Consider the following 15,252-nt stretch of genomic DNA (forward strand, 5'->3'; position numbering starts at 1 on the left):
GCTAGCAATGTAACAGTATGGGTGATTGGCCGTGCTGGACCCATACCCTGGAACTTTTTACTTTATTAATACAAATATGATGTATTTGTCCAGAATGTTCACTGACGTCCCCAAAAGTTTTGTGACTTCAGATCAATTTCCATTGCAGGGATGTCCTTCATCTACGTTTCTTTTCAAAGTTGGCAGGAACTGTGTAACCTATCTGGCAGACTTAGACGAATATAAGTTCGAGAAGGTGTAGAGGCTGCAGGAAGCATCCAATATTGCTGAGGCTTGCTGGTAAAAAGCTGGGGTGGAAGTCTGCAGCATTACTTTCCACTTCCCCGGATGTCTAGAAGCCTTCCATCCATGAAGTCTATACTGTCAGTAAATTTTAAATGCTAATAGCAGGACATGACAAATTCTGTGCCAATCTCAGTAAAAATGGGAGCTTCTCTGATCCACAGTATTCCTTAAAGCTCTGTTTGCCCCTGTATCCCAGGAGTTAGTATAAGAAGGCCTAATATTTGCTGTGTCTTGCCACTGAGTGCAAGAATGATGGATCCTTTTCTTGGCTGGGAGCTGGATCTATGTCAGTTCATCTCAAGTGAGTAAGTGTAGCCACGCTGTGGAAGTGCAATGTCCCAACACACTGCTGTGTAGTAGTTTCTATGGGCTGGAACCAGACACCCATGTTTTAATGTTTGCTCATGTAATTTTTAACCTTCCATTTCTTTCTCCTGGCAGATTTTTATTGGTGAGATATCCATGTATTTCATAAAGTCAACCCGAGAAACCCTAATTATTCAAGAGAAAACTATTTTGACTGGAGAGTGCTGTTACCTGAACCCACTGCTTCGAAGAATAATACGTTTTATAGGTAAGCATCCTGAGCATTGCAAGCTTAGTCCCTGTTTGCACCAAAACAGAATGAAACATCCTAATAACCTAAACCACAAAATTAATTAAGCTGTGAAATCTTTTCAGGCTTCTTCTACCTTAGAGGGATAGTCCCTCTCGGGACTGGCAAGGTAACGTTCAAAATGTGCCATATCATGCTGTCTGGAGCTGGTTTATATCCTGTTCTGCTGAGCTTAATGCTTCTTCTGGACCCTTGAAGAAAGGTTATGCCAATCAAATCCTTGTATGAATAATTCCATCATTGCTATTCTGTGTAAGCTACCCATTTTACTTACAAATTGGTCCTCACCAGCCCATGTCTTTGGCATTTTTCTTTTCAGCTCTAATTTTAACATCCATAGCTCTGCCACATAATGTTCAGCTGAGTGCAATATAAAAAAGCCCAGAGCCCACTTCAAAATAACATTCTTATTTTTATTTATTTTATTTATTTTATTTAATAAATACAAACTGTATTTGTTTTTTGTTAGAGCTTTCATTGAGTTAATCGCTGAGAAATGAATGAGTAAGTTCTGTCACTAAACCGTTGAAGGTTGCTTTATATGGTGCTTGCAAACCGCTATGCCTTTTTCACACTGTTTAGTGGAAAAAATGCCTATGAGACCTTACTGAGGGGACCGTCCCATGGTTCTTTTGGAGAGGGAAGAGGAACAGCATTGCAGCTTGTGTTTCCGCTGTGGCACTGACAGAGAATCTGGTTGTCCTCTGAAGGCTTCCCAATTCACAGCCATTTAAGGCTGCCCGCACCCCTTGGTGTTTAGAGATAAAGGAGGGCTGGTTGCTCACTTACTGCTTCTTTGTAGCAGCAGAGTACAAAGAGAGTAGCTCTGAACTGCACGTGCAAGGGGCTCTAGCTTCCCTCCTTCTTACTCGTTCATGAGAAGTCCCAAGTTCATGCATGGGATGGGATGGCTTGTGTCACTGCTGGCATGGGCCAGTGGTAAATATGGCTCCCCACTGACCAAGAGGGGCTTTGCCCACAGGGCGTCACAGCACCACCCTCCCTGTATACTCTTAGAGGTAAAGCATCCTTATACGCCACATCTTACAGGGAGCTGGGTCTGAATTCACAGTCTGAGTTAAAAGAAGCAATGGAAAAAAAAGCTGAAAATATCTGTATCGCTTCTTCCCTGTCACTGCTGAATTTTTGAGCTTTATCTGGAAGAAAAATGTCTGCTGTGACTGTGGCGAGGGTTGTGTTGCTTCCATGCAGCACAGGCCTGGCTGCAGGCAGGGATACTTGCTCAGAGCATGGAGTTGAAAGTCTTATCCTCTGTTAAGGTTTTCATCATCAGTAAATACATGCTGCAAAGGAGGAAGAGCCATGGTTTTCTTTCTCCCGCTCCTCTCTCTGTGCCTCCTGCTTTATGCATGGAAGTTAGGAAGTGAAATGGTTTTTCACCTTCTGCCATACTGGGGGTGGAGACAAACCATCTGTGGTTCATTACTCAGGGCTGGCCTGTGTGCTGCTGATGAAAACAAAAGACATGGGAACGCAGTTAAAGGTAAAATACCCTTGAACTTCACATAACCTCTAGGATATATTGATGGATAGTAAACTGCCATTAAGAGAGAAGCAGGGTACTGGAGTCCACTGTTCCAGCACATTCGGCATGTTGCGAAGTCCTAATCAAATACTCTTGCCTGCGGGGTCAGCACTAAAAGAGCTTAGACCATGGAGGCGCTTGCTCTATAAGTTTTCTTGTAGTTAGCTTTATTCTTAAACATTCATGCTATTGTTTTTCTTCTGGTGGAAGAGAACGGGGTAGCGATGATACAGTGGACTCAGAGAGAGTAGTAGGATATGAACCCTGCTAGAGAAATCAATCTTGGCTTTGCAGCTATACTTGTTTTCCTGAGAAAAATGAAGTCAACATTATTAGAGATGTCTTACAGTGTTCGTCTCTTCTTAAACTACGCTGATTGTTTGCTTGTTTTCTTCTGAAACCTTCTCCCTGCCTCTGCAGTAAAATGAGAGAAGTAGAGTTTGTTGAAAAGTGGCTGAAATAATTTATGAAAGGAACTAAAAATAACAGCATGTTTTTCATTGACATTCCACCTGCATTTTGAAAACATGACACAGACTGAGCAGCTGTAGCCCACGCTGGATGATCAGGGAAGTTAGCTCCATACAGCTGCTTACTCCAAAAAGAGTCTACCTGGATGCTTGGCTCTGGAGAGACTAATAATTTAGGTTGCTCACACATGGATTTCCTTGTGTGCGTCTTCTCATGCTAAACTTGAGGGCCATAAGTTACAGAGCTCATTAAGTAGGTTGTCTTCCAACGTACCCTAGCAAGCAGCCTGGCTTGTTGCAAAGAAGTTTGCTGCCAATTTAGTCTTGGTACAAATTCATTGGAATATCCACATATGATGATTTCTTTTGGCCCAGATGTGTGAGCCGTAGGTGAGTCTTAGGTGAGTACCTGCAAAAAGTAGTAATTGAACTTCTTGGAATATTGCCTTATCAGTCATTACAGTTGGTATTACTCAAAAGGATGAGAAAAATTCTTCAATGTGTCTGGGTGCTCAGGAAAAATGAACACTACTTCCTGACCCTGCAAGGCACATCATGGAGAGCTTTTGAGAGTCGCTATTCCCAAATCTTAGAAAGGCAAAGAGGCTTTTTCTCCCTCCCTGCCTCTGTAACTAGAGTTGCTGGGAAGAGATGGGGTTTTAAGAATAGTAGCCTAAATGTGCTTTCCACAAAACAAGCAGAAAGTTATAGATACTTCACTGAACATTCACTTAGATTTTTTAAGGAAAGAGAAGCAAAAAGGGAAACTCCAGGCTATCTTTTGGTGGTGTGAAAGATAAGCACCCTTGTCACACTATCTCTGTGGGATCTTTTGGGTTTGGCTGCTAGACTTGAGCCTTTTCTCCTCTTGCTTTTTCTTCATGTATACAGAATGAAGCACTTTTTTGCACTTTGGTAGTGGAGTAAAGAATTAAGCAAAACCAAAAACCTGCAACTCTTCTGGGATGCTGGCAAAGCCCCATGTTTCTTTTCCTTGATTTTTCTTATTTTGCTTACTATGCTCTCTGCTTATTCTCTCCTTGTTTTCCCCAAGCCCTCAGCAGCTGTCTGTTTCTAAGATTCTCCCCTCCTGAGTTTAGTGGGGACCTTGAATGTTGAGCTTTGTCTTAAATCCCTCCCTGGTTCTTTGTCCACAGGAAGCAGAACCAAAATTTCTTCTTGCTTCCTGGCCCAGGCATGAATTCTGCACGTTGGTAGACATTTGCTTTTGTGGCGAAGGGCTGCCTCTCAACTTGCTCCAGTGTACGTCAGGTCAGCAGTTTACTGCAGCCTAGATTGGTGAAACCTGCTATGTTCCCTGTATTTAGAAAATCAATTCCTTTATCAGTGAAAAAAAGCTGGCTTAGCTTGAAACATCAGACTTTGATATATGTTGCAATTTGTTCCATCTTCCTCTTTATCTTTTATAGCTGCTTCCACAGACATCTATTTTGAAGATTTTCGGGTCAAACAAGTGGTGTGCAATTGCTTTGGAGCAGTTTTTTTTCTGTCTAAAATATTGGTGCTGCACTGCTATTCTTTAGTCACATCATCTCTCCTCCCTCCTCTCCCCACCGCTCCCAGCAGTTTTATTATGAATTTCTGCTGCCAAAATTTGCCGTTTATGTGCTGGACCTTTGAGAAACCAGGGGGTCAGCGTGGTTGTTTCTTGGGCCTCTGCCTCTTCTCCCTGTCTCCCAGCTTGAGTACACACAGCCTTTTGTATTTTTATTCACCCTGTCTTATGGTAATTTCCCATTCAGTACTTTGTTAACACCTTGCTATCTTGCATTTGCTTCCGTGTTCTACTTCATCATCTGTATTGCAAATAGAGGTTATAAATTATTTTAGCATTATTTAGTGAATAGTTTCAGTCAAGGATTTAGTCTGTTTATATACAGCTGCTATCATACCCCCAGAATCATGGATTCAGACCTCCCTGACTCAGTTTGGCAGGGTGACTAGAGTGTGTATTGTGTTGCATTTCATTATATTAGGTTTCTAATCCATGTGATTAAGTTGTATATCTTCAAAGCCCTGATAACATGCAAGTAGCCTCTCTCCAGTGCAGATATTTAGAAATGCAATGTGCTTCATGAATTTGTTACCAGTGGCTTTTACTTTGGACCTGCATAATTTGCGTTTAACAAATGGTGCAGATCAGCTTCTGCTGACAGCTTAATTTAAAGCATGGTGACACCTCACAGTGGGCAGCTAAATAATGAAATTAGGGCTTTATTTCAGCAAATTAAGGCTTTAGTTCAGCAAATAAAGGTTTACAAGATTTATACACACATTGAGTTTATTGTAATAGGATAGATATACCCCAGAGCTCTGATGTCAATTCCCTAGGCAGCTGCAGGACATAGTTTGCCTGACCTTGTTCTTCTGTCTGCCTTGGATCTGAAGTTCACTGTGAAACAATGCACATTCTGTTATCAACTGGCTGCCTTTCAGCAGAGCTCAAGCGGTGTTTGGGTGTGCTGCCTCTAACCTAAACTGCTGCAGCAGCTTAGGCTACTGTCGGTCTCCCTTCTTATCACTGAAGAACCTCCACAATGAGAAACAGGTCACTGTGTTGAAGACAAATCAAACCTTACTGTTCCACTTTATGCCAGGCTCTGAGCTGGCTGTTGTCTACATGAAAACTGATAGGCGTGAAGCAGTGAGGAAGAAAGAAATCCTGTGTTTGTGGGGAGGAGTCTTGAGGCTCCAGAGTACTTTTGCACTGGGAACTGAATTTCTTCTTGCATGCTCAGACCACACATCTTCCTTCTTACGTCTTGAGGGAACAGTATCCAGGCAAGACACTCACAGGTGAAGCAGGCAGACACAAGAGTAGACGCCTGGAGCAGTGAGCTTTGTGGGGTCTTCACTTGTGGGAGATCAAAGCCAATCCTGGGATCAGATTATGAGTGCTCCGAAGAAGCTTGCTGTTGAGCCTGTTCTTGATGCCATAGCAACAGACAATAAATTTCCCTGCAACCCCCATCTCTCCAGTTGTAAAATGGATTAATGATACAGATCTCCTTTAACAAGACCCTTTAAGATATAATGATGAAGGGTGGTTTAGCAGAGTCTCAGTCACAGGACTATAAACGTATGGCTTTATTGGATGCACAGGACCATTAGAGCAAAACCTTCAGAGATGAGCTGAGGATCAGCATTTCCACAGAGCCATGAGTCCTTCCAGGGACTCCCTTCGTTGAAACTGTAATCTTTAAAAAACATAGGGGTGGAAAAGGGGTTGGGGGATTGTGAGCGTGCATGCGTAATAGGAACGTTTTCCGAGTAAATTAGGTTGAGTGTGACAAATTCAGGTAATTGACTGGGCACTGGGAGAGAGAGGAGTGCCTAAATAAATGCACTTGGTGGAGGACATAACAATATGTTACCAAAGAGCACAGCTTCTGATGTCTCATGAGCCCTCCAATGCATTGTTTCTTTTGTCACTTTACTTAAGGGTTTAATGTTTTTTCTCTAATAAAGCCTTCTACCTCCTCATTCTCATTTCCACCTACTGGCTTCTCACTTCTCTCTTCCTGATGTCTTTTCAGCTGTTCTTCTACAACTCCCAGGGGTTTTTTAGTCGCTTTTCTTTTGCTGGGTTTTTTTTTTGTTGTTTGGTTTTTTTCAAATCAGTGGCATTTTAAATGTCTGTAATAGTGAGAGTCTCCATGGAGTCAACAGGCAGCTGCAGTCACTGATGTTAGACAGATTCAGGGTGGAAGAAGAGAGAGCTTGAGCATGAGTTGCCAGGGAGAAGACAGGGTTATGCTGAGGTTACAATGAGTGAGGAGAGCTGGATTCTTCTTCAGGGCAGATGTCCCTGTTAGCAAAAGCAATAGACAGCTGGAGGTGGCAACACTGATGAACAGCCATACAGGGAGCTCAGTAGGAGAAGGACCATTAGAGTAGCATGTGAGTGAGAGCCCAGAAATTATGGGTTCATGCTTGGAGGACTTCTTGGCAGTTGTTCTTTTTTTCATTTGCACATTTAGTTTGTCTAAGGTCTTTCTCACTGGAGGTAAAGATATGTTCAAATCTGATCCTCAGTTCCTTCTTCTTGGACTCCGGGACAGCTAAGGAGAGTAGCAGGGAGTAGAGCCTACCCTCTGTCTCTGGCCTAAATTAGTCTCTCTCCCAGTTACATTCTGCTTGCTGGTTTGCCTTCTATCCTCTTCTTTCTGGCTGCTCCTGACACACACAAACACAGCTGAGAGCCAGGACAGTGACAAAAAGTCAGGAAGCCTTTCCAGAAATACCTTCTGCTCCTTCTTTAAGGCCTCCGTGCAGCCAGACTATGTGACACGTGTGGATGAGGGGAAGGAGTGGCTTTACGTAAATGAAATTAGCCTCTGTCCATCCTTTCTGCTAGTAACCAACTGTAGAGGCTGTAGGTCTTACTGTTTACATCTTTTCTCAGCATATGCTAAGTTCTGGACTAAAGTTGACTCCCAGGTTTTCTAGGCCAGAGTGAGCACGGTAAGATAAAATACCTACTCCTTAGCAGGATGACATTACCTCCCATAACACCTGAGCATCAAAATCTGGAAAAGGTACATGTTCTCCCATTCTCTCTCTGTGGCGTTATATCACAGACTTCAGCTGTATGACCCTGAAGAGCTAGGGCTAGTTGCCCTTCCTGTGAAGCCTTTCAGCAGCGATTTGTCTGCCTCTAAAAACCTGGCAATCATGTCACTGCATTCTCGTGCTCTGGTCAGTTAGCTTAGCTGCTGTAGGTCATTGAACAAATCCATTGAACAGATGGATTCCTGAGGTACAAAAACCACCAGGGGTTTGTACAACCACTACCCAGGCTCAGTGGTGTTACAGCCTTTAAATCAATTACAGCCAACCCTATCTCAAAGTCTCCAGAGACTACACGATGTGTAATCAGTCTGCAATGGTTAAATTCCTGCTAGCCGAATTCATTGCTGCACATAGCTATGATTTTCATAAGGCGCAGCTTGGCAGAAGTGCAAGGGGGGAATTATGGTGATCAATATGCATCACAGTCAGAGCACGATAAAGGTTTCAACCATGGCTTGTTCTGCTGCTCTGCAGAGTACTGCAGCCCTCAGCAGTTGAGTCTGGGCCAGCACTTTCTGTGCTACCAAATATTGAGAAAATGCAGGTGTTAAAACTTCTTTTTTTCAGAGAAAAACACTGGACCACCTTTGTACTTGTGCACTGCCTAGAGATTGAAATAACTTTGTGAAGCCTGTGAGCTTTTTCTGAAACACCTCGGTTCTTGGCTTATACTTAATTACGCAATAAAGACTGTGGGCCAGACTGCAATATTTGCCTAGCTCTTAAATTTCCTCTAAGTATTGTAAAGGGCTGGGTAATAATCCTCACTGCATTCCCTGTGATTTGCACAGCGCATCAAAAAGATGCCATTTAAAGCAAGCTGTGCCAAAAAAATTTTAAGAATTTGGCCAAAGAGCTGTATATAAAATAAGATTCATCTCTGGCATAACTTGCTGTTTCACCAGGCTGAAAAGATACCTACTGCATTTTTCCTTTGAACTTGCTTGTGCACTGGCTAATGCAAATGAGGAGCTCCTGCAAGCTGTGGAAAACCATGGATTTAAAATATTAGCAGAGGGATAAAGGAAATAAAGGAGCAGTGTCAGTGCTCTCTCAATTTCCCTTTTAAACACAGATACTTCACAGGATAAACACGAGGAAGACCGTCACACCAGTAAAAAGGCAGGGCCCAGTCCTGCAGTCTAGAACCAGAGGAAGGCTACCTCCTGCTGGCTTTTTAAATCCATGATCACACATCAGTTCATTAATAATGAATAATAATAAACTCATACAATGAATAGTAATAAACTCTGTCCCCAAAATCGTCTTCACTGTGGTAAGGCTCCTTCCTAACCTTGGGGAAGTGTGGTGAGGACAAACGGCTCTGCACTCCTGCAGCCACTCCAGGCTGCTCCCCTGGAGAGGGCTCTTCCCATCAGTACCCCACTGAGGAACTGGTGTTGCAGCACAGCTGTATCAGTCACACCACAGCATCTCTGTGAGCGTGCGGCACTGGCAAGCCCCACTTGACACTCATACAATGAATCCATTTTTAGTTATGGGTTTTATTTTATGCTACTGTCTGTACAAGCTTTCTGGGTGCAGATAAGCCCTGAATGTTTAGAAGGACCTAACTCTGTCATCTGTAGCCCTTCTGCTTTGTTAGCTGCATGGTGGGTGACAATATCTGCAGAACGATCCTTCATTCTTGTTAATTTGATGTAAAGCATTTTCTGCTGCATTATATTGCTGACTCCCTGATATTTTTTGTTTCTTAGACTATAGCAGTCTTTTTTTCTTTTTTTTTTTTAAACTCAGTACAGATAAGCAGTGAAGTTGTTATGACCACGGTGGTGCCAGCTTTTAAGATTTTATCACAGCTCTCCTAAGATATTTTCCCTGGAGGTCCAGCTCTTGGTCGCAGTTAAATACATAGCAATCTCAGCTAATTTATAATTTAAATGACTTTTGCTTACAGAGCTACAGGAGGGAGAAAGCAAAAATGTATGACCCTCAACATTCCCACACCAAAAGTAAATATTTATTCTAAATTTTTGTGACACTTTAATCCACTTTAGTGATGGGAAGGGGGAAAGAGGAGCCCATTTAGTTTTTTGGAACACTTGGGTTTGGCATTTCTGCAAACCTGCTGTTCTGTTCCTTTGGTACGTAGGCAGTACATGCAAGTAGAAGATCCTCGTATATGTTCATAGCAGCTGTAGCAGGTATTGGTATTGTAGCAGCTCATGGGGAGTCAGTGGAGGATGTGACAACTGCAGTATTGAGCAAGGGATGCTCCACAACCCTGGAAATGTTCCTGCTTTCAAGTGAATGCTTCCTGCTATAGCATTTGTGGGTATGTGCTCCCAGTGACATGAGCTGAACTGCAACTGTGTGGAAACATCTTCCAGAGCAAAGCATTAGGATGTTTCCCAAAGGACCTGCCAATCAAGTTTTCACCATCAGGACAGTGAATAGTCAAAATCCAAAAGGTACTTGACATTAGATAGTAATATTAACATAAGTGCAGTATTGTGTCTCAGCACTACACTGCTCTTTCAGGTTCAGAGCCGTTATACTACCATTTTTGGCCCAGGTGTGGTAAAAATACATAAACGTTTTTAACAACTCGTGTATGACACTTGTCTGCAGGCTGTGAACCTTTGTCATAGTGGAAACTTTACAGGCATAGTACAGGTGCAGAGTTTTCAGTGAAATCTATAGTTCACAGTTTTGTGAATCACAAAAGTACTTAGGCACTTGCTTATCGTTTTCAGCCTGTTTCTGAGTCCTTCTGGAGACCCTGAGTTAAGCACCTGTCAGAGTTAAGCATGCAGTCTTCTGTGTCGTGCCTTTGATGCAGGACTCTGCTGGAGTCAGCAGGGGCTTTTTGCGAGTAATGACTGCAGGGAGTAGTCCCTTACCTCTCATTATGTCTCTTCCTTTCAGGTACCAAGATTTTTTTTAAACCTGTTTGAATAATCATTATTTTTAACCTTTCCTCACAGGAGTGTTTGCATTTGGACTTTTTGCCACTGACATATTTGTAAACGCTGGCCAGGTTGTGACTGGGAACTTGGCTCCCTACTTCCTGACTGTATGTAAACCCAACTACACTGGAAATGACTGTCGGGCCCACCACCAGTTCATAAACAACGGCAACATCTGCACTGGGGATGTGGAGGTGATTGAAAAGGCAAGGAGATCCTTTCCATCCAAACATGCTGCTTTGAGCATCTACTCAGCTTTATATGCCACGGTGAGTGCCAGTGATGATTGCTAACTTGTATGAGAGGTTTCTGTGTGTGCATCTAGATGGGGCCATTTTTCTTACAACGGGTTTTTGAAGAAAAAGAGGGTTGTTTTGGGGAGGGCTTTCTTCTTAGAAGGGGAAAATCGCCTTTTCTCTCTGTTTTACCAATCCTAGTATAAGCAAATCAAATGCTCGTTGCTTTTGAGGCACTGTATGATATGGAGGCATGAGGTCCTAATCTTGTCTTTGCTGCTGATTTTCTCAGAAGCCTTTGAGTATGCATTCAACCTCTTCTTCTCCCTGCCCCTGTCTCATGAACACTAAAATGAAGTTGATGCTTAAATGGCTCCTGGATCACTACTATTTCTTTTGTTCACATGCCATGGGTTGTTGAACATTTAAGATGTAAATTGTGCCATTTCAATGGGAGGCTGAACTAGGCTGGATTTTGCTCCCCTTGTTTAGGACCTGAATTCCCTCTGCAAAGAAGGTTGTAATAAAAGTCAGTGCCAGAATTTTGCTGCTATCACAGAGAAATGGACCCCAGTTGACATCTTGACAAGGTGACACTGCTATACTGTCAGGAAGAAAATCGTCTGTCTTTAAAAGTCTAGTGAAACAGATCAACAGCTCCTTTGTGTTGTCTGGCTAAAGTTTCTGTAATGTTTGAAAATTGATCCAAGAAGCTTGCTCACAAAGTAGAAAACCTTGATGGTTTTGCCATTAAGATCTAAGGACTTAACCTGATTCTGATCACAAAATGGCTTAACTAGGTCTTTTTTCCCCCAATAGCTTGACTCTAATGAGTGGCAGAGTCTGTCTGTAGGTCATCAGGATTTGAGAAAAGCTTAAACTTATTAATGACGGGGTGTTTACTGAATATTTTACCCTGATCTTGGTAGCAGATTAATAAAACACCACATTATTACTATAAAATGAAGAGGCCACCCACTGCTATTTCAATATCCATCTGTTTGCACTGAATGTTGCGTGAATAACGACGGAGATATAAATTGGTAACTCCTTTGATCAGGATTTGTTGGGAAGTGTTTGGAAAGCCCGTAACATTTTGTGTGCATTACTTCTGAACAATAAGCAACCATGTGTGAAATACAGTTCCCAATAAACTCAGCATCGTTGTAGCAGCTGTTTTCATCATGATAAACTCTTAGGTGGAAGCTCCAGGATCAGGCTTGCTCCTGGTTTTGCCCTAAGCTAGTTACATCCTTTCATGGACTTTCCCTGCCCAACCTCCTTTGTTTCCTAGGAAGGCAAGTCTTCTACAAACAGGCTGATTTCTACAACTGAAGGGGAACAATGCTTTTCTTTCCTTAGCTTAAGTCCCCAGTAGTTCAGTGTTTCTGAGCCCTACTCTTTCAAGCATATCTATGATGGGCCTGCGTTTCTCCCCACATAAGAAGATACCAGGTGGAGCCAGGACATGGAGTTATTTCTGAGCCATAAGGTCATAAAAGTCTGCCCTTAAGGCATTTCAGCCTACAGTCCAATTTTAGCCCAGTTCTCCGCCTGAAGACACCCTCTAACACTAAAGGTGTTGCCACTTGTCTTTTCTTGCCTGTCAGCTGGGAATATCATATTACACAACAAGTGCAGCATTCAGATCTAGCTTTGCTTAATAATTGTGCTGTGCACAATTTTTTGAGAAGTGTCTTGCTGATTCTAATATGCATGATAATGTGGGCTGCTGAACATAAAACACATGGTATTTGGTTAGTAATAGCTGTATTTTGCATAAAGCTAAAGATTTGAGCCATGGAGCAAGAAAAATAAAACAGGTTGAACATGAGGAAGCAGGAGAATGGAGTCAGCACAAACATCGTCTTTCATTGTATAAGTGTCTGTTGAGATCCAGGAGTCTCCTCCCATCACTGAACCTTGAGTATCCTCTGCAGATGTCTGTGTACTGATTTGTTCATTAGTCTGCTGGTGACAGTAATCCCACTGTGATCAGTTTGGCTTTGTGTTTTGGTTTTTTTTTTTATAATCTGGGTTTTATATTTAATCAACTAGGCTTTTTCTTGTCACCTGCGGAAGAAGCTGAGGAGAACCCAAAGCATCACTTTTGTGATGTCGGCAGGCAGAGATGAATCTTGTATGCCTAAAGTAGGGGAAAGAGAAAACAGCCAGCAGCCCAGGCTTCCATACTTACACGAAACTTAGAATGGCATCTAATGAAGTTTTATTAGTCTCCCAGAAGTATCACAGGAAGAGATGGCAGTCACTGTACATAGTACATGCTGCTGTACAGTTAGAAACACGTTTCTAAGTACTTTTCCCAAGGGAAAATGGTAGGCTAGAAATACTCCTTAATTCATTAACATTTCTGGGAAAAAAAAACCCAAAAAATAGACAATAAAATCATATATTGCATTGGGTATCCCAGTTACATCATCTTTAAACAACTGGTTACTTCATGCTCTTCTGAGAAAGGTCATGGAAGAGTCAATGACAAGGACATCTAACAGATGGTAGTGTTCAACCAAAACATGGAAACTTCAAGTATTTCACCAGCACAACTGGAGGACCTCTTATTGTAGAGAGAAGGTAGATATCCTTGCTGATCCTCCCATTTGCCTCTGGAGTGAAAGCAAGGAGAATTGTTTTACAATCATAACAGGGTCACTGTGGTTGAAAGCTACAACTAATCACTTACATTGACTGTTTAGTAGTGTTTTCAGGATTCTTCAGCTAAGCTCTTGCCTAGCAGCATCCACAAGTAATGCTTTCTGTCACCTCCATCTGGCTAGAAGACTTTACCTTATTACACTGGATCACAACCTGGCATCTGTCGTTTACACCTGGGTGCGTTGCTTCTTGACTAGATTAGAGTGATACAATATACCTGGACATGAAACTTCCAACATTTGGGAAATTCTGAATAGCAGAGAACACTACAGCAAATCCCTTCTGCAAACCAGGTCACTGTGACCCCACCAACAATTTCTTCCATTTCTGCATTAACACCTACCAGACTAATCAATGTAATTCAAGGCCTTGGCACTTGGAGCAACTGCACTGAGCATCTGGGAGGCTGCATCATGTTCTACAATACACATCATTGTCAAAGGCTCCGCTTCTCTCTTACTGTAGCAAACTATTGTAAAGGAAAAGATTGTAAAGCTTGTAGGACACAGAATTTTCCAGTATTAGTATGAAATTGTGAGCTTTCCAAGGAAAATAAACTATGACAAGTCTCCCCACTTTCTGCTGAAAGGACAAGACAGACTTCTTCCACTCTGCCTTTCTCATCATAGGTACAACACACATTCTAAATATATGCATATATTTTCATATATATATATAAGTATATATATGTATGTATGTCTATTTTAAACTTGCAAACAAAAATGCCTCCTTGACTGTCTATGGTTTTGTCTGTCTGAAAAAAATGGGAGAGGAATTACACACAGGGCGAATGCTACTATCATACATTACGCATTGCTAAATACACTGCTTGAGTGTACTGACAAACTACACAGCAAAGAAGCTGAGTAGATAATTTATATAGTTAAATCATATGTAGTGTATTTTTTAATATGATTTATTCTGTTTTCCTCACATCTTTTTATATTCACTTCCTTCCTCCCTCTCCCACCCATCAAATAACTGTTTTTGACATTTAGAGTTTTGTAAATAAATTTACCCTATAAATAGCATTGTGGGAAATTTTCAAAAACACCTGCTCTGTGTAGGAAAACAAAAGTAAGTGACTTTCGCTGAGATTTTGGGCTTTTACACATAGCTTTGAAAAGATGGTCTAAGTGAAAGGGTAAATACATTGTGAGAATCTTAAAAAAATATCTTGGCTTTAGGGACCAGGACAATAAAGATCAAACTGCAGTGATCGGGAAGTCTGACCAGAATGGAGAAGCTATCCTAGTTATTTCTGAGCTCAGTGAGTGATTTACGGATGAAGTGGAGCACACCTTCTGGGAAAACAGTTTGTCTTGTTTTAAACCCTCCTCATGAGGGTTTAACAGATTTCCCTTGGCAATCTGTTCATATGGTTAATTACCCTCATTGCTAAAAATGTTCTTTTTACTACAAGTTTACGTTTTCCTGCCGAGACACGTGAAACTTCAAATACATTAGATACTTCCCATCTGTAAAAAGGAGAACTCTCCCATGTGGGTAACCCAAAGATCCAGCTTCATCTCATTCCTGTAAGAAAACAAGCATGCGGGGGTTGTTCTCCATAGCTAGGGTTTGCAGCTGTCGCAGCAGGACCGCATTGTTACTTTAAAGAGGTGATGCTTTTCCTTTTCATGCTGTAAACCGCAGTAGTGCTTTGGTGGGGAATAGGAAAGCAATCCGGCTTTCTATTTGGAAATCCTATTTCCAAATTGCTCATTTGAATTGGCGTCTGCTAAAAGAAATGCATAGGGTGAAAGGATGGGCATGATTATTCACACAGTGGCAATGATATTTTTTCCTATTGTTTCCAAAGAAGAACCTTAGCGTGAGTTTTGGTGATAGTCAGGTACCGCTCAACCTACCAGCAAAAACTGGGGCAAGATTGCCGCCTAGT

At 41.9% G+C, this 15,252-nt stretch overlaps 1 protein-coding gene across 2 annotated transcripts in view; it reads left to right on the plus strand.

Moving 5' to 3' along the window:
- Window positions 1-15,252, plus strand: part of PLPPR1 (phospholipid phosphatase related 1) — a 140,730-nt gene that overhangs the window by 117,328 nt on the left and 8,150 nt on the right. For both annotated transcript variants that reach the window (XM_076362838.1, XM_076362840.1), the window contains 2 exons: window positions 727-859; window positions 10,459-10,709. In XM_076362838.1, coding sequence (XP_076218953.1) covers window positions 727-859; window positions 10,459-10,709 — 384 coding nt within the window. The remainder of the gene's footprint in view (window positions 1-726; window positions 860-10,458; window positions 10,710-15,252) is intronic.

The sequence above is a fragment of the Aptenodytes patagonicus genome, chromosome Z, assembly GCF_965638725.1.
Source record: "Aptenodytes patagonicus chromosome Z, bAptPat1.pri.cur, whole genome shotgun sequence".
Taxonomy (NCBI): Eukaryota; Metazoa; Chordata; class Aves; order Sphenisciformes; family Spheniscidae; genus Aptenodytes; species Aptenodytes patagonicus.